This window comes from Boleophthalmus pectinirostris, unplaced genomic scaffold (assembly GCF_026225935.1).
Source record: "Boleophthalmus pectinirostris isolate CB_2022bp ecotype Guang Dong unplaced genomic scaffold, ASM2622593v1 HiC_scaffold_3, whole genome shotgun sequence".
NCBI lineage: Eukaryota > Metazoa > Chordata > Actinopteri > Gobiiformes > Gobiidae > Boleophthalmus > Boleophthalmus pectinirostris.
In genome coordinates, this window is record NW_026571299.1 from 6,969,687 (window position 1) to 6,993,821 (window position 24,135).

At 41.8% G+C, this 24,135-nt stretch overlaps 1 protein-coding gene across 1 annotated transcript in view; it reads right to left on the reverse strand.

The window, feature by feature from the left end:
* ccdc69 (coiled-coil domain containing 69) overlaps nt 1-22,402 on the reverse strand; it is a 59,020-nt gene extending 36,618 nt beyond the window's left edge. Inside the window, exon 1 of the mRNA XM_055160522.1 lies at nt 22,257-22,402. Within this exon, the coding sequence (XP_055016497.1) occupies nt 22,257-22,277 (21 nt within the window). The 5' untranslated portion in view covers nt 22,278-22,402. The remainder of the gene's footprint in view (nt 1-22,256) is intronic.
* Nucleotides 22,403-24,135: the final 1,733 nt, after the last annotated feature.

The following is a 24,135-nucleotide window of genomic DNA, read 5'->3' on the forward strand; positions in this document are numbered from 1 at the left end:
CCTGGTTTTAGACCTGGTTTTAGACCTGGTTTAGATCTACTTTAGACCTGGTTTTCGTCCTGTTTAGTCCTGGTTTAGACCTGGTTTAGATCTAGTTCAGACTTGGTTTAGTTTCCAGCAGTGAGTGGAATTACCGAAAAAATAAATAAAAATGTGAAAACAGGAAAACAGGAAAACACCGACGTGTAATCCATTTATTTCAACAAAGTAACTGTAATCCAATTACCACTCACTGAAACAGTAACTGTAACTGAATACAGTTACTCATCATTTGTACTCTGATTACGTAACTCTGGTACATGTAATCTGTTACATCTCTGGTGTTTGAAAATGCTCTCGTGACAGACCTGGACGTATCAGATTTGTGGACGTGATGTTATCATCTCGACTCCTGCTGCAGTTTCCAGGGGAGGAGGGGGTTCAGTTCTCACTGAGTTCAGAGTCAGGAGCTGCCAAATGTCTCACCAACCGGACACAACTATTTAACTCTTCACAAGCCGGGGTTAGAGCCGGGACCGGGCCCAGGACTCGACCCAGGACTCGACCCAGGACCAAGGTCAGAAGTTTACAAACCAACTCAAACTATTAATAAAAGTAAACGAGTGTTGAACCAAGCTGTTTTAACAAGGATCAAGATCAAAACACTGCAGGTGAAAAGGGCAAAGTCTTACATTTAGAGATTATTTTGAAAACTCTTCTCTTGTTTATTTACATAAATCTAAAAGCAGTACTAGTATTAATATAACAGTAGGGAGTATTACAAGTTTTTCATTATTCATCAAAAATTACACCTTTTGTAATTCAGGGATTCCACTCTTTTTCACAGACAAAATGTCAAAACTTTCCCATGACTCTTTCATGACCTCAAGTGATTTATTTATTTTTTTTTTTTTACTTTACAACACCTACATGTGTAGAATTGATCAGACTTTTAGTGCTAAAAATGAAATGTTAACTCTTTCCACTCACCTTATGGTTTGGTTTTATAGTTTTTAACATTCAAAATACTGTCAGTGCATTTATTGTCGTCTCTTTTAAACAAAAGGCGCAGATGTTCAGAAATAATCAGAATAGTCTAATAATAACTTAACAGAACACTGGAGTTGGGCAAAAGAGATACCAAAATTCCATGACTTTTTCAGGCCTGGAAAATTATATTTTAAATTTTCATAACTTGTCCAGGATTTCCATGAGAGTAGGAACCCTGGTAATTAGATATATTTTTAAAAATCCATCTGTATGTTTTGTCAAACTCTTGTTCCTCCTTCCTTTTGGTGTTTCAACACAAAGCAGCGCAGGAAAACCTAAAATCTGCCAAACTAGGTCATTATAAAAGAAACTAGAAAAGCAGTCAGAGAGCGCAGACCTCCGCCAAGGACTACCCCCATTTTTTATATAAATTGCGATAAAATCAGTCTTCTGGATCAGATCCGGATCAGCCTTTGGAATATGAAAGAGGATCACATTGTCCATCCCTGAGTAAAATTTCATGGGGTTTGGTCAATAATTAACCGAGATATTGAGAAACTAAATTTTTGGCCCCATTTACCACAATGTTAACTAAAATTTCAAAGTGATCCAGAATCCAGGATTTCTTCCGGATCACCCCCAAAATGAAATCAGTTCTTCCTTTTCACATTTCCAACAAATCCTGAAAATTTCATCAAAATCGGTCCATAACTTTTTGAGTTATGTTGCTAAAAGACAAACAAACAAACAGACAAACGCCGGCAAAAACATAACCTCCTTGGCGGAGGTAATAACCACATTATGGATTGGGACGGGGCTCGGGTCATTGGATTGGAGCATAACAAGATCAAATGCTGGATCAGGGAGGACAATGAACTCAGGAAACAAAGCACAGACAACATCAACCGTGATGACGGAACATTCCTCCTTTCACACACCTGAGACAATCCTCCAGTGAGCACCGAGCGACAGGAGGTGTGGTCAGTCTGAGCGACCTGATTAGTCCATGACCACGCCCACGGTACATCATGACCAACAAGGTAAATGCAGCTCCTACTGTTTTATCTTTAAAAAGAACCCAAGACTTTGTCCACGTTCAGACTGCAGGACTTAACGCTCATTTCGGATTTTTTTTTTAAATCCGATGTTTTTGCGAGGTCGTTCACATTTCCAATTAAATGTGACTTGTATGTGTCTCCAGTGTGAACATTAAAACGGCCCAAAAGTGTCCCACATGTGACACTGGAGACACGACGACGTCAACCGCAGCGAGCGTCTCTGTGTTTACCGAAGTCGCTTAAACCTGGACGCAGCATCGAGCACCTGGAGATTTTAAAGTTCCTCTCGTACCGGAGCCAGAACATGAACAACTTACTTGTTTTAAGGAGGAGATTGAGAAGGAGAAGGACGAGGTTTTTGGTCGTGGTGTTTTGTGGGGCAGCGGCAGCGACGTCCGTTGAAAGGAACGTGTGGATGTGGAGACGGAGCCAAGAGTGGTGAGTGGTGATGTGCTTCACTTCAGTGACACGGAGTTTATTAACAATTTTCGCCTACTTCAGCGCAGAATAATGACGTTTGTGGCTTGTTGATAACGTGTAGGAGGATGAATGCACTTTGACCGTTCACATGTCAAAAGATCAGATATGTATCGGTTTCAGGAGCACATATCCAAGTGTCCTGGGTCACATTTGAAAAAAAATCTGATCTGTGTCATTCAGACTGTCATTAAAAGATCAGATACAGGTCACATAGAAGCCAAAAAATCGGATTTGGGTCACTTCAGGCTGCAGTCTGAACGCAGCCTAAATGAACACTTTGAGGCCCTGGACCCTTTATTGTTGAAACGGCATTTTACGACAACGATACAGTTAGATCGACATGTGTTTGAGAGCTTTTGCGAGTATATTCCCTGTTCGTCAGCCTGGTCTGTGCGAAGGAAGTAAACAATTTCCACTGACTTTCCAATAAGATTTTTAATGACAACAAAGCAAAATCCCTTTATCCCATTTTCCACATAAACGGCGAAGGCCACATGAAGAGCTGTTCATTAAAAGTTTCCTGAAGTCAGAGGAGCGGGGTAAGAACCGTCTGGAGCCTGTCTGCCTTCAGCGCTCAGGGCGAAAAACAGCACTCCACATCCAAACGCGTAAATCACAAATATGAGCGAGTGACGAGACGGATTCAAAATTTAAAAGCTCCTCTGTTACGCAAAACTGACTCTTGTGAGGTTTAAGCCAAGTTATAAATCTGTAAACTCGTCACAAACAGAGCTGGAGTTGTGTTTTGAGTAACTTTATTATTAGTCTGTCTACGTCTCCAAAGCTCAAAACGCTCAGTTCCACCTTGTGATGTCATGAAGCTGTAGTTTAAAGGTGCACTGTGTAACTTTTCTGGTGGAGGGTGTCCCACAGTGTGACATTAAACAGCTCTACTTTACATTTGGGTCCGGTCAAGCAGAAGTAAACAACAAGGCCAAAAATTCAAGTTAATGCATCTGATATAAAAATGTATTGAACAGATACATATGTACTCTAGTTTATGAAACTGTTGACCTTTTTTCTGTACCATTTTTGGTTCTAAAGTTACATACGTTTTAAACAGACCATGTATGAAACATGGAACAAAAATTATTTCCCAAATTTCAAAGACCTGAAAATCATGTAAATAAATGGATGTATTTCATCATATCTTGTGTTATTCCATCTTTGAACTGTTGATGAAGGTACATGATTTAAAAAAAAAAAAAAAATGTATTTAAAATGATAAAAATTTGCTTGGAAGGACTGACATATTTTATAGAAATAGTTTCCTTTCATTTTGAAGTAATATTAAAGTATTGGGAAGAAAAAAGCGACAAATCACGTAAAATCATGCACCTTCCCTCCGTTACTTTTCCCTCCGTTACCATGACCTTTCTTAATAAAAAATCTTATTATTCAAAAAGTAAGAGGTTTTTCAACCTAATCTTGTACCATATGGTAGAAAACTATATGAAGCAAATATTCAAACCAGTTTGTTAAGGATATGTAAGTGAGAACCAAGAGTTATCACTGTTTGGATTTATTGCCCAAAAAGTGCTGCATATTTCATTCCCTCCGTTACCGACATGAGTTTTTAAATTTTTTGTCAACAACTTGAAAGAATATCACAGGTTTAACTTGACCCTGTTGGAGTGTAACTCTTTCCTACATTCTGATACTTTACTTATTTCAATAGTCCCTCTAGTTTCTGAATAAGAGACATTTGAATGTCAAAAATCTGCCCGTTTCCCTGAAAACCGGTTGACCGGACCTATTTATTCAGTTACAGGTGGTTTTATAGCTCAAAAATACCTAGAAAAACAACATTCTGACTGTGAGCGGGGTCGCCTCTCTACAGATCTGACCTGTAACGTGGTCTGGTTTGGTCTCCATGAAGATAGAAAAGTTTAATGCAGGGGGGTCCAAACTTTTTTCATCAAGGGCCACATATCTAAACACAGACGAAGCAGAGGACCAATCGAGGGCCGTAAACTGGTGCTCAGTACAGTGAATAATTGAAATATTTACATGTTTCACACGTTAGAAGGAGCCATCAGTCCTTTATTCATGCTAAAATCCTTAAAACCACACACGATATATTAAATATTAGCTCTATAAAAAGGTAGATTTTCAAAAAACTTTAAGTAAAAAGTTAATATTTAATTGATGCAAGGTCATTTGGGCCAATTCAACCTGGAAGCCTGAGGGCCAAGAAAAATTTGTCTGAGGGCCGCATTTAGCCCACGGGCCATAGTTTGGACATGCCTGGTTTAATGCCATACTGTGGAACATTCCAGACAAAACAATAAGATGTCCATGGAGAAAAGAGTTTGATGGATCCTCAATCAGAAAATTTACACAATGCACATTTAAGCCATGTCATAATGTTGTTACCTCCTCAAAAACAAACCTGGAGTTGTGTTTTGTTTCATTCACATGTTTGAGTAACTCTTTATTATTCATCTGTCTACATCTCCAAACCTCAAAATGCTCTGTTCCACCGTGTGACGTCATGAAGTGGTAGTTTTCAAGTTAACAGCTCCGTTTTTACCTTTAGTTTAGTAGATATTGGCAATTCCGAAGCTGAAATCCTCCAAATGATTCTAGTGAAGGTGTGTGGAGTTTAAAAACACACTGGAGCACTTCCTGTATCACCACATGACATCACAAGGTGGAACAGAGTCTTGAGGAAAAAAAGGGTTTGTGAGTTAAACATGTGTGAATGAAACAAAACAAAACTCCAGGTTTGTTTGTGATGAGGAAACAACATTACAGATCAGGAAATAGTGTAATAATCCGTGTGTCATTCATTCATTTTTCAAAATAAAACGAAAAAAATAAAAATTTTCTTCATTATTTGTCTCCAAACACCAAAATGAAAAAACTGATAATGTATAATGATTCTGGGACAAGTCCTGGTCCAGTCCTGGTCCAGTCCTGGTCCAGTCCTCAGTCTAGTCCTGTCTAGTCCTGGTCCAGTCCTCGTCTAGTCCTGGTCCAGTCCTGGTCCAGTCCTGGTCCAGTCCTGGTCCAGTCCTGGTCCAGTCCTGGTCCAGTCCTGGTCCAGTCCTCGTCCAGTCCTCGTCCAGTCCTCGTCCAGTCCTGGTTCAGTCCTGGTCCTAGTCCACGTTCAGTCCTGGTCCAGTCCTCGTCTAGTCCTGGTCCAGTCCTCGTCCAGTCCAGTCCAGTCTAGTCCCTGGTCCAGTCCTCCAGTCCAGTCCGTCCAGTCCAGTCCTGGTCCAGTCCTGTCCAGTCCAGTCCTGGTCCAGTCCTCGTCTAGTCCTGGTCCAGTCCTCGTCTAGTCCTGGTCCAGTCCTCGTCTAGTCCTGTTCAGTCTCGTCAGTCCTGGTCCAGTCCTCGTCTAGTCCTGGTCCAGTCCTCGTCTAGTCCTGGTTCAGTCCTCGTCTAGTCCTGGTCTCAGTCCTGGTCCAGTCCTCGTCTAGTCCTGGTCCAGTCCTCGTCTAGTCCTGGTCCAGTCCTGGTCCAGTCCTGGTCCAGTCCTGGTCCAGTCCTGGTCCAGTCCTGGTCCAGTCCTCGTCTAGTCCTGGTCCAGTCCTCGTCTAGTCCTGGTCCAGTCCTCCAGTCCTCCTCGTCCATGTCGTTATCCATTTTTCATTTCATTTAAAAAACAAAATCGAAAAATGAAAAACCAAATCATGATCTATTTTTTCATTTTGGTTTTGGAGACAAATAATGAAGAAAATACTTTTCATTTTGTTATTTTTTGATTTTATTTTGAAAAACAAATGATAAACTGGTTTGTAATAGAGCTACTGAACACTGAAACCTGCTTTACTTGTTTTTAAAAAGTCAATCAAATCAAAATTGTGCATTGATCCGTAAGCGGAAAAAAAAAAAAAAGGTGATGATTTTTTGTCATAATCGCCCAGCCCTGGAATGAAATATTCAAACTGAAAAACAAACAAGAGCCGGCTTGTCATTTAGATGAGTTTCTAAATTTGCCAAAAATCATTCAAACTGACAACTACTACACATTTGTTATTGATCATTTATATCATCACTTCCTCCTTGATAAACAGAAAAGACAGAGAGAAAAGAGAAGACGGTTAATCCATGTCATAGTTTCTTTCTCATTTACCATCTGAAGTTGTATTTAGAGATTCGTGCATGTTTGAATAATCTTTAAAACCGTTTATTTTCAAGACGACATATTGCATCAACCCCAGTTCTCTTCTGTACTTCCTTCTCTAATTTTATTTTCTTAGTCTGTGATATGATTCAGCAGAGCCGCGTAGTCATTTTGGTACAAATGAAAAGGCTGATTTCAAGAAAACTCCTGCACACTGTCTCACTTCTGGTTTTCTTTAATTGATATGACATTTCGGTCCCTCAGACTTTCCTCAGGAACAAGACAGCCACTTCCACTCTGAAACGCAATTGTTAACCTTTTAATGCTGATAATTATCTTTATATTTTTCTAATTATTATTCATGTGTTTTCAATTATTAATATTGGGGTCTAAATGTAAATGTATTATTTTTCACTGCTGTGATTGGATCATTACTCTTTAGGGGGCAGTGCCTTAACTTATGTACTGTATTTTTCAGACTCGTCAACATTTTTTTTCATGGTTTGGGTGTTTCCTGCGACTTATAGATAAAAGTTTTCACACTGAAGCGGGAGAGAGGTTCTAGTCTTGTGTGTCAGTATCTGCTGCTCCTGTTCCTCCTGTACCAATGTCACTTGGCTCTACTGCACATGTCTCCTGCAGAAAGAGCCTCTGTCCTGCTGCAAGTCGTGAAATCTGCAGCTGAAAACGATAATCAAGCAGCAGAAAGAAAGTTTGGAGTGAAAGAGAAACTTGTGACACCGGGAGGATGCACCATGAAACTTTCCTGAAGTCACTGGATGGATGGACAAAGTCTGGACTTCAGTGACACTGAAACCATCCTGTCGGGATTCAGAAAGACCAGAATAATTCTAACTGGAACTGATGCTGAGTCTGACGACAGCGACACAGAAGAGGAAGCGACGCTCTGTTTACCTCCGGAGGTCGTGGAGTTGCTCAGAAGTGACACCAAGGATGAAGAATTGAATGGATTTAGTGATTTGGAGTGAGATGGAGAGTTTGTTAAACTTGTTCTGTTCTGTTGTTTATGTTATAGTGCACAGGTGTCAAACATAAGGCCCGGGGGCCAGAACCGGCCCTCCAAGACCTTTAATCTGGCCCTCGGCGAATTTTCTACTAAAATATTTTATTTATGTTTTCTATTAAATGTATTGGTTTAATTTATAATTTTCTGCGGTGCTTAGTACAGCAGTGTCTCCAGCGTCTGTACGTGGCCCCTCCCACCAGAGCAGCACAAATGAAGACTTGTCTCTTTCCAAACGCTCTTAAAGGACGATCGTTTTGACTGTTGACCGTGACACCCTCATCAACAAAATGTCCAACATGAGAAAAGTGGAGCCGAGTGCAGGATTTTACAAGAAAAATGGACTTATTCCTATTTTCATACAAGTTATTTTTAAAATGTTGTGTTGAAATAGCATTTTCTTAAAGTTTCAGGTTGTTCATAATATTATAATATTTTGTAAAAGAAAGAGTTCATCAATTAAAAAAGATTTCTGTAATAGATTTGTGTTTCTCTGCACAAATATCTGAACTTATTGTTATTTTTGAGGTTTATATGACATGAGTTTTCTGATCCGGCCCCTTTGGGATCAAAGTAAACTGGATACAGCCCCGGGACCAAAATGAGTTTGACACCCCTGCTATAGTTTATCTGAAGAACTGTTCATATGTGACGTTAACAGTCTGTTGTTCTCTCTTCTATTGTTTTTACTACAACTTGACTTTCAACATGAACTGTTTGTTCCTGGTCTCTGATTTTAAAAAAATACATTTCATTACACATTTTTTGGCTGATGTAACTTATAATCCAGAGCAACTTATAGTCAGAAAAATGTGGCAAAGGGAGTGGAAGGAGCTGTCCTCGGACTTGAGCAAGGTCTGTGGGACTGAAACGTTGAATCAGTAAAAGAAAACAGGAGTGAAACCGCGTGTGGGAGTTTTCTTGAAAACAGTCAAGTGACTAACACACCTGCAATCACCTGTTGCTCAGTCAAGTGTGCAGAGTCGACATAAAAACAAGTACAAATGATGTTTAAAACACATAATAATCCTCTGCTCTAGTGTGATGTGCAACTATTCAGAGGAGGGGCCTATAGTATGCAGCGTTTTGTTGCTATGACATTTACAACAACATCAGGTCGCATTAGACACCTCCGTTTTCTAACGTGGAAATCAACTGACTTGTTTCTTTTATAAATGGCAAAAGGAGAAATTAAATTCAATCCACTGGTGGACATTTCCTTATATCTGCCTGAAGGGAGGAGCTAACTACACTGAAACTACTCTGAAACTAACACAGTTACTTTGATTACACGCTGCATTCGATTATCCTTCAGTGTCGGTTTTCCGAGGAAGTTGCCAAGCGACACATGTGACACACCGCTTTTCCTGGGACAGTTCGACTCAGAACTCGGTGGTGGAAAAAGTCAACCGAGCAAGGAGTCCGTGTCAGAATCCTAGAGGACCACTGTGACGTGTAAACATGAACCGTTTTCATTGTGTTTGGACACTTTGGAGGTTTAAATGACAATTTCAGTCACTCGTATCACTGCCTGTGGGTTTGGTAGTTGGAGAGCAGCGTGTAGCCTCACCACAACACTGAGTCCAACACGTGAAACATCATAATACGCTTCAAGCTCGGACATGACGTCAAATCCAAGGTCCAAGTGGGAATTCGAACGCAGGCACAGTTTCTATTTGTTAGTTTCAGAGTAGTATCAGTGTAGTTAGCTCCTCCCTGTGCAGAGGGTTAAAAAAAAATCAAAAATGAAACTGAAAATCTACTACTTTATTTTTATGTGAAATCGCCCAGCCCTACCCTGGCTTGGACCTGGCTTGGACCTGGCTTGGACCTGGCTTGGACCTGGCTTGGACCTGGTCTAGACCTAATTTAGACCTGGTTTGGACCAAATTTAGACCTAATTTGGACCTAATTTGGACCTGGTTTGGACCTGGTTTTGATCTTTATTCATGGAGGAGTCCCAGATTTTTTAACACTTTTTGTTCCAAGGACAGTTTCTGTTTGTTAGTTTCAGAGTAGTTTCAGTGTAGTTAGCTCCTCCCTTCAGGCAGATATAAGGAAGTGTCCACCAGCGTCTGACCAAGAACTGAAGAAGCAGATTGGTTAAATGTTTCGTAGTTCATCCAAATAAACTTTTGTCCAGTTGACAAATTGAATTTCTCTTTTTACCACGGATTCTACCTGGACGACTGAGGGACTTCACACACTTCTTTTATCAAGTAATTTCAGATGAATATTGTGGTTAAAACGTCCAAATCATAACAGAATGACCCACAGATGTCACAGATTATAACTACAGAGCAAACAAAAGCACAATAGTACCTCTTTAAGATACGGGTGTGGTCCTCAAGTCTTTTCGTAGATCAAAACAAAACTGGATCAAAAGGATTTAAAAGCACAACAGAAGAAAGAGGAAGTGAGTAAACCGGAGTTTTGGGGAGTGACTGGACATTTTAATCTGACTTCTGCCTTCTCACTTACGACCCGATGTTTACTAGCACTTCTGCGGTGGTTTTTGAGCGAGTTCCAACCATTTTAAAAGCTGCGTCCGTCAACCGAAAAGTTACACAATGCGGCTTTTTCACCTCCTTTACGTGGACTAATCGTTACGCGCAGAGAACGTCGTGAACCGGGAATGTCTTTAGTCTCCCAGAAGCCCTCTTCAGACCCAGACCTGGTTTTAGTCCCGGTCGTGTCCCAGTTGCCGACTCCTGACCAAATGGACAAGAGCGAGCGCCTACATCGGGGGTCAGAGGTCAAAGGTCAGAGGGGAAGGGGGGGGTCACAACAACACCCCCCCGCTGAGAGATTTATTAAAAGATCCTACGTTGCACACAAATGACTCCTGTTTTAATGCTGTTAACTCGTCAAAAACAGACCTGGAGTTGTGTTTCGTTTCATTTACATGTTTGAGTAACTCTTTATTTTTAGTGTGTCTGCGTCTCCAAAGCTCGAAATGCTCTGCTCCACCTTGTGATGTCATCAAGTGGTGGTCTTCAAGTGAACATCTATCTTCTATCTTTAGTTCAGTGGAGTTTGGAAATTTTAGGGCTGCGCTACAAATAATAAAAGACCTTAAATCGCCAGAGTGTGAAACTGAGAAAAATGACTTCAAAGTTTGTTTTGTTTTGTTTTTTTGTTACGGTTTTGGATGTTACGGTTGTCATTGCCCTTTATTTTCTTGTTAAAACAATCAAATTGGCTCACGATTTATTTACGTGATAAAGTAGAGGTGTGCAAAAATACTGAAATATCGATATATCATATCAATCCGTGTATCATTCGTTCATTTGTTTTTCAATATAAAACCAAAAATAAGAAAACGAAAAAACTGTTTCCTTCATTATTTGTCTCCAAAACCAAAATGAAAAAACAGATAATGATTCGTTTTTTCAGTTTTCAATTTTGTGTTTAAATAAATAATGGCAAAAACAGATAACGGACATTTCCCGTTTACGTGACGTCTGTGACTGCGAGGCCGAAATTTTGCACCGCATATGAACTGAACCAGGACTGATCCAGGTCCGGGACCAGACCGGGACCAGAGCGGGACCAGAGCGGGACTGAGAACGGAGATCAGACCAGAACCAGAGCGGGACTGAGACCGGGACCAGAACCAGAGCGGGACTGAGACCGGGACCAGAGCCAGACTGAGACCGGGACCAGAGCGGGACCAGAGCCGGACTGAGGACCAGGACCAGACCGGGACCAGAGCCGGACTGAGACCAGGACCAGACCGGGACCAGACGGGACCAGACCGGGACTGAGACCGGGACCAGACTGGGACCAGACTGGGACCAGAGCCGGACTGAGACGGGACCAGAGCGGAACCAGAGCCGGACTGAGACCAGGACCAGACCGGGACCAGACCAGAGCCGGACTGAGACCGGGACCAGAGCGGGACCAGAGCGGGACCCGAGTTTTGACTCCGAGCCTCCGCGTGGTCTGAGCCTCAGCTTCGAGCTTCAGCCCTGCCGTGGGCTGTGAGCCTCCGGTCTGGTCCTGGTCTGATCCCGGACCTGGATCAGTCCTGGTTCAGTCGGTATGCGGTGCAAAAATCCGGCATCGCCATTTAAGTCACGTAAAGCGGAAATGGTCATGATCTGTTTTTGCCATTCTTCCTTTAAACACAAAATCAAAAACTGAAAAATTGAATCATTATCTGTTTTTTCATTTTGGTTTTGGAGACAAATAATGAAGAAAACTGTTTTTTCATTTTCTTATTTTTGGATTTATACTGAAAAACAAATGAACGAATGATACACGGATTATAATAGTTCTAATGAGAACTTAACAAAACACCGTAGTTGCGAGAAAGAGATACTAAAATCCCATAATTTTAATAACCATGGGAATCCTGTGAAAGTTTCCAAATGATTCTAGTGAAGTTGTGTGGAGTTTAAAAACACAGTGGAGCATTTGTATTACTAAATATTCAGCGTTTGTGAGTTAAACATGTGAATGAAACAAAACAAAAGTCCAGGTCTGTTTGTGATGAGGAAACTATTTAAACTAACGTCTAAATGAGCTCCAGGAATCAAACTTTAAACCAACATTTGCTTTGGTTTTGGAGAATATTTCCAAATGATTTTAATAAGAGTTTTCTCCACGTGGCGCAGAGGCAGATGTGCAGGTTTCACACGGAGGTTGGGGGTTGAATGCCTGGAATAGTTGGGCCGTCTCCACTCCGTCATGTGGACACTCCCAGACTCACAGGGTCCAGGTGGAGCGCAGAGGGAAGAGAAAACACTGTGTGCTTTTTGTGCCGGAAAAATGTTACTGAACTACAAAGGAATTCTGCTTTTTGACAGGAATATTCACTTGGATGTTCTTGGTGAAAATGATATGATATATGTTACGTTTTCTGGAATAAAATGTGTTTTTTAAAAAAATCTGGGACTACTCCATGAATAAAGATCAAAACCAGGTCCAAACCAGGTCTAAATTAGGTCCAAACCGGGTCCAAATCAGGTCTAAACCATGTCCAAATCAAGTCCAAACCAAGTCCAAACCAAGTCCAAACCAAGTCCAAACCAAGTCCAAACCAAGTCCAAATTATGTCCAAACCAGGTCTAAACCAGGTCCAAATTAAGTCCAAACAAGGTCCAAACCAGGTCTAAACCAGGTCCAAATTAAGTCCAAACAAGGTCCAAATTAGGTCTAAACCAGGCCTAAACCAGGTCCAAATTAAGTCCAAACCAGGTCCAAATTAAGTCCAAACCAGGTCCAAACCAGGTCCAAACCAGGTCCAAACCAGGTCCAAACCAGGTCCAAACCAGGTCCAAACCAGGTCCAAACCAGGTCCAAATTAGGACCAAACAAGGTCCAAACCAGGTCCAAACCAAGTCCAAACCAAGTCTAAACCAAGTCCAAACCAGGTCCAAATTAGATCCAAATTAGGTCTAAATTAGGTCCAAACCAGGGCCAAACCAGGTCCAAACCGGGTCCAAACCAGGCCCAAACCAGGCCCAAACCAGGTCTAAACCAGGTCCAAACCAAGTCCAAACCAAGTCCAAACCAAGTCCAAACCAAGTCCAAACCAAGTCCAAACCAAGTCTAAATTAAGTCTAAATTAAGTCTAAACCGGGTCCAAACCGGGTCCAAACCAGGTCCAAACCAGGTCCAAACCAGAGTAGGGCTGGGCGATTTAGCATAAAAATAAAGTTGTAGGTTTTCAGTTAAATTTTTGATTTTTTTAAACCTCTGCACTTTTTTTCTGCATTTTATTTCAAACTACAGAAAACTGTCCAAAAGATGTTTTAATCAGTTAAAGTCGTAGTGCAGTAAACGCTGAGCTCCTTTTGGTCTGTAAAAATTAAAGGCTTAAACTATAAAATATTTTGTCTATTGTCCAATTAAAAATGTGAATATCAAATTAATTACATTTTTTGCAAGGTCCTAAACCAGGATCTAGACCAGGTTCAACAAGGGTAAACCAGGTCCCAGTTGGGTCTAAATCAGAGTCTAAACCAGCTCCAAAACTCCAACAGAATCAATATTTGAGAAGAGAAAATCTGAACTGATAAACTCGACTTCTCCAAACACGTTCTGAAATGCACGAGATTTTTGGATTAAACTAAAGAATTTAAATTTAGTTCTTTGCAGCGAGAGGATTTTCTGTCGTCTAAAAACTCATGTCAACTCGAAGTCTCAAAGTCTCAAAGTCTCAAAGTGCAGCGTGGGTTTGATTGAGATACCGTGTGCAGCCCTCGTCGATGCCAGATCCAAAAAAAGGTCCAAGACCGGGTCCAAACAAGGTCTAAACCTGGATCTAGGCCAGGTCCAAACTAAACCAGTTAACAAGACGAGTTACAAGGCTAAACCAGACTAAGGTCAGGTCCAAACCAGGTCTGAACAGTCCAGAACCAGAACTAAACCAAGACTAAAACAAAGACTTAACAAGGGACTAAACCAGGATTTAGGCCAGGTCCAAACCAGGATTTAGACCAGGCCCAAACCAGGATTTAGACCAGGCCCAAACCAGGGTCTAGGCCAGGTCCAAACCAGGGTCTAGGCCAGGTCCAAACCAGGGTCTAGGCCAGGTCCAAACCAAGTCTATACCAGAATTTAGGACAGGTTCAAACCAGGCCCAGACCAGGATTTGGACCAGGCCCAGACCAGGATTTGGACCAGGCCCAGACCAGGATTTGGACCAGGCCCAGACCAGGATTTGGACCAGGCCCAGACCAGGATTTAGGCCAGGTCCAAGCCAGGATTTAGGCCAGGTCCAAACCAGGATTTAGGCCAGGTCCAAACCAGGATTTAGGCCAGGTCTAAACCAGGGTCTAGGCCAGGTCCAAACAAGGGTCTAGGCCAGGTCCAAACCAGGTCTATAACCAGGATTTGGACCAGGTTCAAACCAGGATTTAGGCCAGGTCCAAATCAGGATTTAGGCCAGGTCCAAACCAGGATTTAGACCAGGCCCAAACCAGGGTCTAGGCCAGGTCCTAACCAGGTATATAACCAGGATTTGGACCAGGTCCAAACCAAGTCTATACCAGAATTTAGGACAGGTTCAAACCAGGCCCAGACCAGGATTTGGACCAGGCCCAGACCAGGATTTGGACCAGGCCCAGACCAGGATTTAGGCCAGGCCCAAATCAGGATTTAGGCCAGGTCCAAATCAGGATTTAGGCCAGGTCCAAACCAGGACTTGGGCCAGGACTTGGGCCAGGACTTGGGCCAGGACTTGGGCCAGGACTTGGGCCAGGACTTGGGCCAGGACTTGGGCCAGGACTTGGGCCAGGACTTGGGCCAGGACTTGGGCCAGATCTGAACCAGGGTCTAGGCCAGGTCTAAACCAGGCCTGGTCCTCTGGAGTCTGCAGAAGTGTCCAGACCTGAGTCAGCTGTTTGGTCATGTGACCTGAGCTGTATTTTTATATTTGACGCTGAGGCAACCGCAAAACAAAACACACAATAAGCACATCGAGTCTGCAGTCCTGGAAATCTGTTTATATAAAGAGAGAAATACAAAGAAAACCACAAACAAAAGACGAACAAAGAACCACTGTCAAAAAAAGAGACGCCAAAACCAACGAACTGAACCAAAGTGATACGAGCGAGTCCAGGAGTTAGTCTGCGCCCGCTGTTCCTGCAGTTAAATGGAGAGGGCTTATGGGGTTGCGTAACGGATTAATACCTGGAAGACGCACTGAGACCGGCGGTGAGAACCAAACCAGGTCTAAACCAGGACTAATCCCGGTCTAATCTTGGTCTAATCTCGGTTGGTGCAACTGTTGGCAGACATGAAACAACCATCAGATCCTTAATCCTGAGAGTGAAATGTCGAAAGTAGAAGTGTAAAAATAAGAAAATATCGATATATCGTCTCGTTTAATGTGATGATACAGTATCGATATCATGCTGCTGTATCAATATATCGCCAAGAGTATTTTTTGGTATATTTTACTAAATTATTTTGTTACAGAGCTACAGTTTTGTTGGTTGTTTAATGAAAAGAAACGTGTTCGTGCAACACATTTGACATTTTCGCTGTTTTTCCGATTAAAATGTTTGTGCTTCATGTGAACTTTAACTAGGGATGTAACAATAACCAAAATATCGTGATATCGTATCGTCAAAGCTCTCACAATATCATGGACCATCACAATATATCGAATTACAAGTCTCTTTGCTTAAATTAAGAGTTACGGTGCAGCAGAAGCTAAAAAAACAGAGGGAACTACATAGACCATGATCCTTTGCTCCATTTCTGTGCAGACGACAAGAGGAAATAACAGTTCTAACACTTTTAAGTCTTGTCAAGGCATTTTAAGAGGAAAAGTAGCATATTGACAGTTTGACACGCAATAAATATCGTACCGTGACATGTGTATCGTGAAAATATCGTACTGACAGTTTTGTTACATCCATAATCGTGAGCTTTCCTACGATATCGCAATAAATATCGTATCGTGAGGTTCATACCGTGATGATATCGTATCGTGAGACTTGGATATCGTTACACCTCTAGGTTTAACGTTTAAGACTTTTAGTATCACAACCATTCAGAGCTGTTCGATTATTTTAGTCAATACTGAAATCGCGATTATTCCAATGATTATTTTTTAGTTGCATCATGCACTTATTCAGCATTTCTTTCTCAAAAATATTTTCAAAACTTTCAAATTGAAAATAAATATCAGCTACAACTATGTACCTTAGAGCAGTTTTGCGACGTATAAAACATAAAATGAATAAAACACACTTTGAACATGAAATAAAACATAGAAAAACATAAATGTTTCCAAAATAAACTATATATCCAGCTGTTCTACAATCTCTATGTTTAAAAAATAAAATAAATATGCTTACTTATATAAAAAATATCCCAAAATAAACTTTGTTAAGCTTTAAATCGTTTCAACTCGATTATATGATCTTGGAGATCGTTGTTTGACACACAAATCGAAATCACGATCAAAATTCAATTATTTTCAAAGCCTTACGACCATTATTTAGCTTTTATTTTTTTATTGAATGTCATCGGATTGATTTGAAATATATCGAACTGAATAGTAAGCTCACTGTATCGAGATATGCATCGTATCGTGGTCTACGTATCGAGGTATGTATCGTATCGGCAACTTCTGAATGACGCCGAGCTGTTGTCAAAAGTCTCATGTTGAAAATTAGAGACCAGAGATCAACTGATAAAGAGACATAAAAAACACCATTATTACGCAAGATTGACTCATGTGAACTTTTAGTCATAGTTATAATGAATGTTGTTTCCTCCTCAAAAACAAACCTGGAGTTGTGTTTTGTTTCATTCACATGTGTAGGAGCCTAAACCCAGTTTGGAGTATTTTCATTATTGAGATAATTATTCTTATTTTGTTTGATTTAATGTTTACTTAAAATGCATGATTTTTGGTATTTTGGTGGTTCTTTATGGTTAACATGATTATTTGTTGATTATTTGTTACAAAGTAATTTGATCTATTTATATTTTTTCTTTAATTAATTATTGCTAATGTTAATCATAAGTTTACTTAAGTAATGTTTAATTTTTTGTATTAGTTTGTGGTCTACGGCTCCCTATTTAAGATGTGTGCAGGTGCACCAGGAGAGCGTGGAGTGGAGCCAAACAGTTTTTTGACCTCCTGTCACCTACACGTTAAAGTTCCTCTTTTTGTTTGTATCTGTATTTCCTATAATGTGAATCCGCAGTAAAGAGTTTTTAAATTGCACTTGGATCGCTGTTCGTGGATTCTTTCATTTTTGAGGCATTTTAAAAGGTAGAACAAGGTGTGCAAAGCGTCAACTATGGCTTCACAAATGTTTGGACCTTACAACATGTTTAAGTAACTCTTTTTTTATCACCGTATTTTCCGCACTATAGGAGATACTGATCCTTAGCCCAGGCGTTAGGTCCAAACCAGGCCTAAACCAGGTCCAAAAGGTCCAAACCAGGTCCAAATTAGGTCCAAATTAGGTCCAAACCAGGTCCAAATTAGGTCCAAACCAGGTCCAAATTAGGTCCCAAACCAGGTCCAAATTAGGTCCAAACCAGGTCCAAACCAGGCCCAAACCAGTGTAGAGCTGGGTGATTTTGCTTAAAAATTAAGTTTTAAGATTTTCTGTTTCATTTTTGATTTTTTTTAACCCTCTGCACTATTTTCTGTATTTTTTTGCAAACGACAGAAAATTGTCCAATTGTATCGAGATATGTATCACATCGCCAACTTCTGAATGACGCCGAGCTGTTGTCAAAAGTCTCATGTTGAAAATTAGAGACCAGAGATCAACTGATAAAGACTCATGAAAAACATCATAGGTCCTTTATTACGCAAGATTGACTCATGTGAACTTTTAGTCAAAGTTATGTTGTTTCCTCCTCAAAAACAAACCTGGAGTTGTGTTTAGTTTCATTCACATGTTTAAATAACTCTTTTTTTTTATCACCGCTGTCTCTGTGTCTTGGTGAATGTGTGTTCTCCTTCTCTCGCTCACACTTTCACTTTATAATAGTCTGGAGTTTCAAGTCGGCGTTGTGAGCGTGTCTCTTGACAGGTGCATTTTGATATTAAAAGGAATCACAGTATGTGTTACTCCGCGATGCTCCTGACTGCAGGAGCCGTAATGCTGCAAGTGGAGCGGCTTTGTAGTTTACTAAAGTCGTACTAAGACACGCCAATAAATTCATATATAATCCCAGTCTTGGTTCAGTCTTGGTTCAGTCTAGTTCATATAGTCCTGTTTTGGTTCAGTCCCGGTTCAGTCTCGGTTCAGTCTCAGTTCAGTCTCTCCCTGGTTCAGTTCTGGTTAAGTCCTGGTTCAGTCTCTTCCTGGTTCAGTCTTAGTTCAGTCCTGATTCATTCTCTTTCTAGTTCAGTCTCGTTCTGTTTCAGTTTCTTCCCAGTTCAGTCCTGGTTCAGTCCCGGTTTAGTCTAGACTCTAGTCCATATAGTTCTGGTTTGGTTCTGGTTTGGTTCAGTCTCATTTGTATAATCCTTGTTCAGTCCTGGTTTAGTCTAGACTCTAGTCCATATAGTCCTGGTTTAGTCTAGACTCTAGTCCATATAGTCCTGGTTTAGTCTAGACTCTAGTCCATATAGTCCTGGTTTAGTCTAGACTCTAGTCCATATAGTCCTGGTTTAGTCTAGACTCTAGTCCATATAGTCCTGGTTTAGTCTAGACTCTAGTCCATATAGTCCTGGTTTAGTCTAGACTCTAGTCCATATAGTCCTGGTTCAGTCCCGGTTCAGTCTTGACACTCAAATAAATTCATATATGAAGGCGCTCTGGATTAAAAGGCACGCAGTCGTTTTTTGATCAAATTAAAGACCTACCCTATAGTGCGGAAAACTCAAATTGCTCTGTTCCAAAATTTGTATAAACAGTCTATAGTTTAGTTGTTCATATTTCAAAAGCGAACGCTCCAACAACGTGCACCCTGAACAGAATCCTACTTTTATCACAATTAACTGCAATTAAAAAACTTGCAAAAAATAAATAAATAAAAGATTTAAAGACCAAAATCAGTAAGTTAAAAGTAACTAATGATGAAACTCACAAAACAAAGAGTGGGTGGAGGCGTGTTTGCTGTTATTTTACAATCGTATCTCTTGAGGAGGAGGATTTCAACATGTTTCAAAACCTCAACTTTAAAACTGTGGAGAAATACTGAGCTGGAAAACAGAACCCAGGCAACAGAGTGTTTACAGGAGACGCACTCAGGGAGATTATTTTATAGAAACGCAGACAGAGGTCACAGAGTCTTTATGAAGAGACTGGGTTTGGTGTAAGGAGATTTATAGACCTGGTTCAGTCTCGGTTCAGTCTCTTCCCGGTCCAGTCTTGTCTGTACAATCCCCGTTCAGGCCCGGTTTAGGTCTCAGTTCAGTCTCTTCCCAGTTCAGTCCCAGTTCAGTCTCGGTTCAGTCCAGGTTTAGTCTCTTCCCTGTTCAGTCCCCTCCTGGTTTAGTCCAGGTTCAGTCTCTCCCTGGTCCGGTTCGGTCCCGGTTCAGGTTCAGTCTCTCCCTGGTTCGATCCCGGTTCAGGTTCAGTCTCTCCTTGGTTCGATCCCGGTTCAGTCTCTCCTTGGTTCGGTCCCGGTTCAGTCTCTCCTTGGTTCGGTCCCGGTTCAGTCTCTCCTTGGTTCGGTCCCGGTTCGGTCCCGGTTCGGTCCCGGTTCAGTCCCGGTTCAGTCCCGGTTCAGTCCCGGTTCAGTCCCGGTTCAGTCTCTCCTTGGTTCGGTCCCGGTTCAGTCCCGGTTCAGGTTCAGTCTCTCCTTGGTTCGGTCCCGGTTCGGTCCCGGTTCGGTCCCGGTTCGGTCCCAGTTCGGTCCCAGTTCGGTCCCAGTTCGGTCCCAGTTCAGTCCCGGTTCAGTCTCTCCTTGGTTCGGTCCCGGTTCAGTCTTTCCTTGGTTCGGTCCCAGTTCAGTCCCGGTTCAGTCCCGGTTCAGGTTCAGTCTCTCCCTGGTTCGGCCCCGGTTCAGTCCCAGTTCAGTCTCTCCTTGGTTCAATTCCAGTTCAGTCCTGGTTCAGTCTCTGCCTGGTTCAGTCTCGGTTCAGTCTCGGTTCAGTCCCAGTTCAGTCCCGGTTCAGTCCCAGTTCAGTCTCTTCCCGGTCCAGTCTTGTCTGTACAATCCCCATTCAGGCCCGGTTTAGGTCTCAGTTCAGTCCCGGTTCAGTCCCGGTTCAGTCCCGGTTCAGTCCGTTCAGTCCGGTTCAGTCCCGGTTCAGTCTAGGTCTGGGTATCATTAAGAAGTTGCCGTGATGATACATACCTCGATACACAGGCCACGATACGATACATATCTCGATACAGTGAGCTTTCGATTCGATATATATTTCAAATTGATTCGATACAGTTCAATAAAAAATAAAGGCTAAATCATGGCTGTGATACTAAAAGTCTTTCTTAAACCACGTCTTGTGCAAAGTTCATATGAAACACAAACATTTTAATCATCAAAACAGTAAAAATGTCAAATGTGTCGCATAAATTGAGTTTCCTTTCACTCCACAAGCAACAAAACTGTAGCTGTAACAAAATAATTTAGTAAAACACACCTAAAAATACTCTTGGTGAAATATCGATACAGTATTTCACGATATCGATACTGTATCATCACATTAAACGATACAATATATCGATATTCCGATATTTTTGCACACACCCCTAGTTCAGTCTGTCCCTGGTTCGGTCCCGGTTGAGTCCCTTCCTGGTTCAGTCCCAGTTTAGTCCCGGTTCAGTCCCATTTCAGTCCCTTCCTGGTTCAGTCCCAGTTTAGTCCCGGTTCAGTCCCATTTCAGTCCCTTCCTGGTTCAGTCCCAGTTTAGTCCCGGTTCAGTCCCATTTCAGTCCCATTTCAGTCCCATTTCAGTCTCTTTCTGGTTCAGTCCCAGTTCAGTCAGTCAGTCCTTGTTTAGTCAGTCTGGTTTAGTCAGTCTTGGTTCAGTCCTGGTTCAGTCGCTTCCCGGTTCAGCCCTTATTCCTTCTATTTCTCGTTCAGTCCTGGTTTAGTCCAGTCCAGTCCAGTCCTGGTTTAGTCCAGTCCTGGTTTAGTCCAGTCCTGGTTTCAGTCCAGTCCTGGTTTCAGTCCAGTCCTGGTTCAGTCCAGTCCTGGTTCAGTTCAGTCCTGGTTCAGTTCAGTTCAGTCCTGGTTCAGTTCAGTCCTGGTTCAGTTCAGTCCTGGTTCAGTTCAGTCCTGGTTCAGTTCAGTTCAGTCCTGGTTCAGTCCAGTCCTGGTTCAGTCCAGTCCTGGTTCAGTCCAGTCCTGGTTTAGTTCAGTCCAGTCCTGGTTCAGCCCAGTCCTGGTTCAGTCCAGTCCTGGTTTAGTTCAGTCCAGTCCTGGTTCAGTCCTGGTTCAGTCCAGTCCTGGTTCAGTTCAGTCCTGGTTCAGTTCAGTCCTGGTTCAGTCCTGGTTCAGTTCAGTTCAGTCCTGGTTCAGTCTAGTCCACATAGTCCCGGTTCGGTTCAGTCTTGGTTCAGTCCCGGTTCAGTCTAGTCCTGGTTTAGTCCTTGTTTAGTCTAGTCCCTACAGTCCTGGTCCAGTTTTCTTGTTTATCTTTCCTCAACTAGTCCACTAATTGGCACCATTTTCATCCACTTAGTCCCGAATTTAGTTAGTCAACTTTCAAGTCTATGTTTAGCCCAATACTCGTCCTTTGGCACAGACATTTTTAGGTTATTTTAGTCCCAAATCATCACCGTAATTTTAATTTTACGTTTTCCCTCCGATCTCCAAAAACCAAAACAATTCCAACCATCACAAAAAAAAGACTCCTCGTGCAATTTTTGGCACATTTCGGCGCAATAAAACTCACCGACGTGTTTAAAAAGCGATAAAAGGAGCCACCAAAATTACGCACGGAGGAGCCGGAGAGGTGTGAGCCGTGGGAAACGAGCCCAAAACTCTGAACGCAAATGAAAAACAGATGCGCTGCACAAAAAGTCTCCAAAAAACCGACCCCAAACTACGCCAAAACGTGACAAAAACGCGATCAGGAGCGTGCATTTCCGCTTAAATCGAAAGAAAAGTATAATATTTTGCTTAAATGTTTCGTTAAAAGCAGTCGTAAGGAGCACGTTTTCCCCCACCGGTCAAATTCAAATCACGTCGCCGGGCGGAGTAGCACCAAACGCGGCTGCGGCTCGGACGACGCCCCGCCGGACTCTACGGAGGTTCTGGAGGGACTTACTTTACTGTGGCTGCAGCCCATGTCCGCGGGATTTGGGCCGGTCCTGAGCGGGTTCCGGGGGGAAGTTCTGAGGGTGTCGGTCCGGAGGTGGAGGTTTTAGAGAGGGGGGGGTCCTCGGTGCTGCTGTCCCCGGAGCGTGAGTGTCTGAGTCCGGGTTTGTTTGACAAGTTTGAACCGAGGCTCCGGCGGAAGGAGAGCGGCTGGGGGCGGGGCTTGTGTGCCGAAAAGCGAGCGCTGTGTGCGGCTGGAGGCGGGCTCTGAGCGCGGGGGGGGGGTGATGGTGGTTCTTTGTTCCTATGGCTTTGTTTTTTTGTCATGTAACTACTAAAAATCCAAACTCGATATCGATATGGGATAGATTCAAAGGCAACGATACCGATTTCGATACCATGACGATAATTTAAAGGTCCTATATTACACAAAACTGACTTGAAGTGAACTTTAAGTCGTGTTATAATCAGTGTTGGGAAGGTGACTTTTAAAATGTATTCCCCTACAGATTACAGATTACATATCCCCAAAATGTAGTTTGTAACGTAATTCATTAAGTTACCTAAAGTGAGTAATGTAATCTGAATACTTTGGATTACTTGATTTGCTGCAGAGAAGCAAAGACTAAGATATCGCAACATAAGATGGTTTGTCTGATAAAAGAAAATAAAAGCCCAGACTTTACTTAACCAAATTAAAAAACATTATTGATAGAAGAGGAGGAAACACATCCACGCAGCATGATTTAGTCCTTTTAAATCCTGTTTTAGTCCTGTTTTAGTCCTGGTTTAGTCCTGATTTAGTCCTGGTTTAGTCCTGATTTAGTCCTGGTTTAGATCTGGTTTTAGACCTGGTTTTAGACTTGGTTTTAGTCCTGATTTAGTCCTGGTTTAGGCCTATTTAGTTTAGATCTAGTTTAGTTTCCAGCAATGAGTGGAATTACTGAAAAAAAAAGGGGGGGTGTACCCCAAAATGTGAAAATACCTCTGTGTAATCCATTTATTTCAACAAATAACTGTAATCCAATTACCACTCACTGAAACAGTAACTGTAACTGAATACAGTTACTCATCATTTGTACTCTGATTACGTAACTCCAGTACATGTAATCTGTTACTTCCAACACTGGTTAAAATGTTGTTGCCTCATCAAAATAAAGTGACCACATGATCCCAGTTTTTCGTCCTGTGTCCCCTGTCCAGCAAATTTATCCAAAACCACTGATGTGTCCCAGTTTTATACAAGAAATGTCCCAAGTGTCCCTATTTTTGACCAATTTGATACCTGCCAGGCAGTGGTGGAGTGAGCAATTTGGGGGCCCTGGGCGAACTTGAGTTTGGGGCCCTCACTATAATGCACTTTTTTTTTTTTTTTTATTTATTGTCTGTTTTTCCCCATTGTTCCTGAGACATGCACATCTCTATTTATGTGAATTATGGAGGATTGGAAGCTTGTTTTATTAGTTCAGTCGCCTACTAGAAAACCAGAGCTGAAAGTAGTTTTATTTTTTTGCTAGTACAATTATGTTTTTGTTTACATTCCTTACATATGATTTGTATTATTTATTTTTTATAATTATTGTTTAAAAGTAAACTACATTCTTTTAATGTTATATTGAGAGAAAATCAAATTGCTCTGAGGCCTCGGCCATTAGTGGCACTGAGGGCAGTTGTTTGGGGGCCCCTCCAGGTTTGTGGGCCCTAAGCAGCCGCCTACTGTTGCTGTGACAAAGTGGGCCTTTGTCTCATTTTAAATTCATGTTAGTTTATGTTAAACATTTTATTTTGAAAGGAGACTTGCTTTGCTTTGGGAGTTACCAGGAAACCGATTAGGGAGAGACTTCTGTGCAGGTTGTTTGGTGTTTGCTGATTTGAATCATTTATTTTCT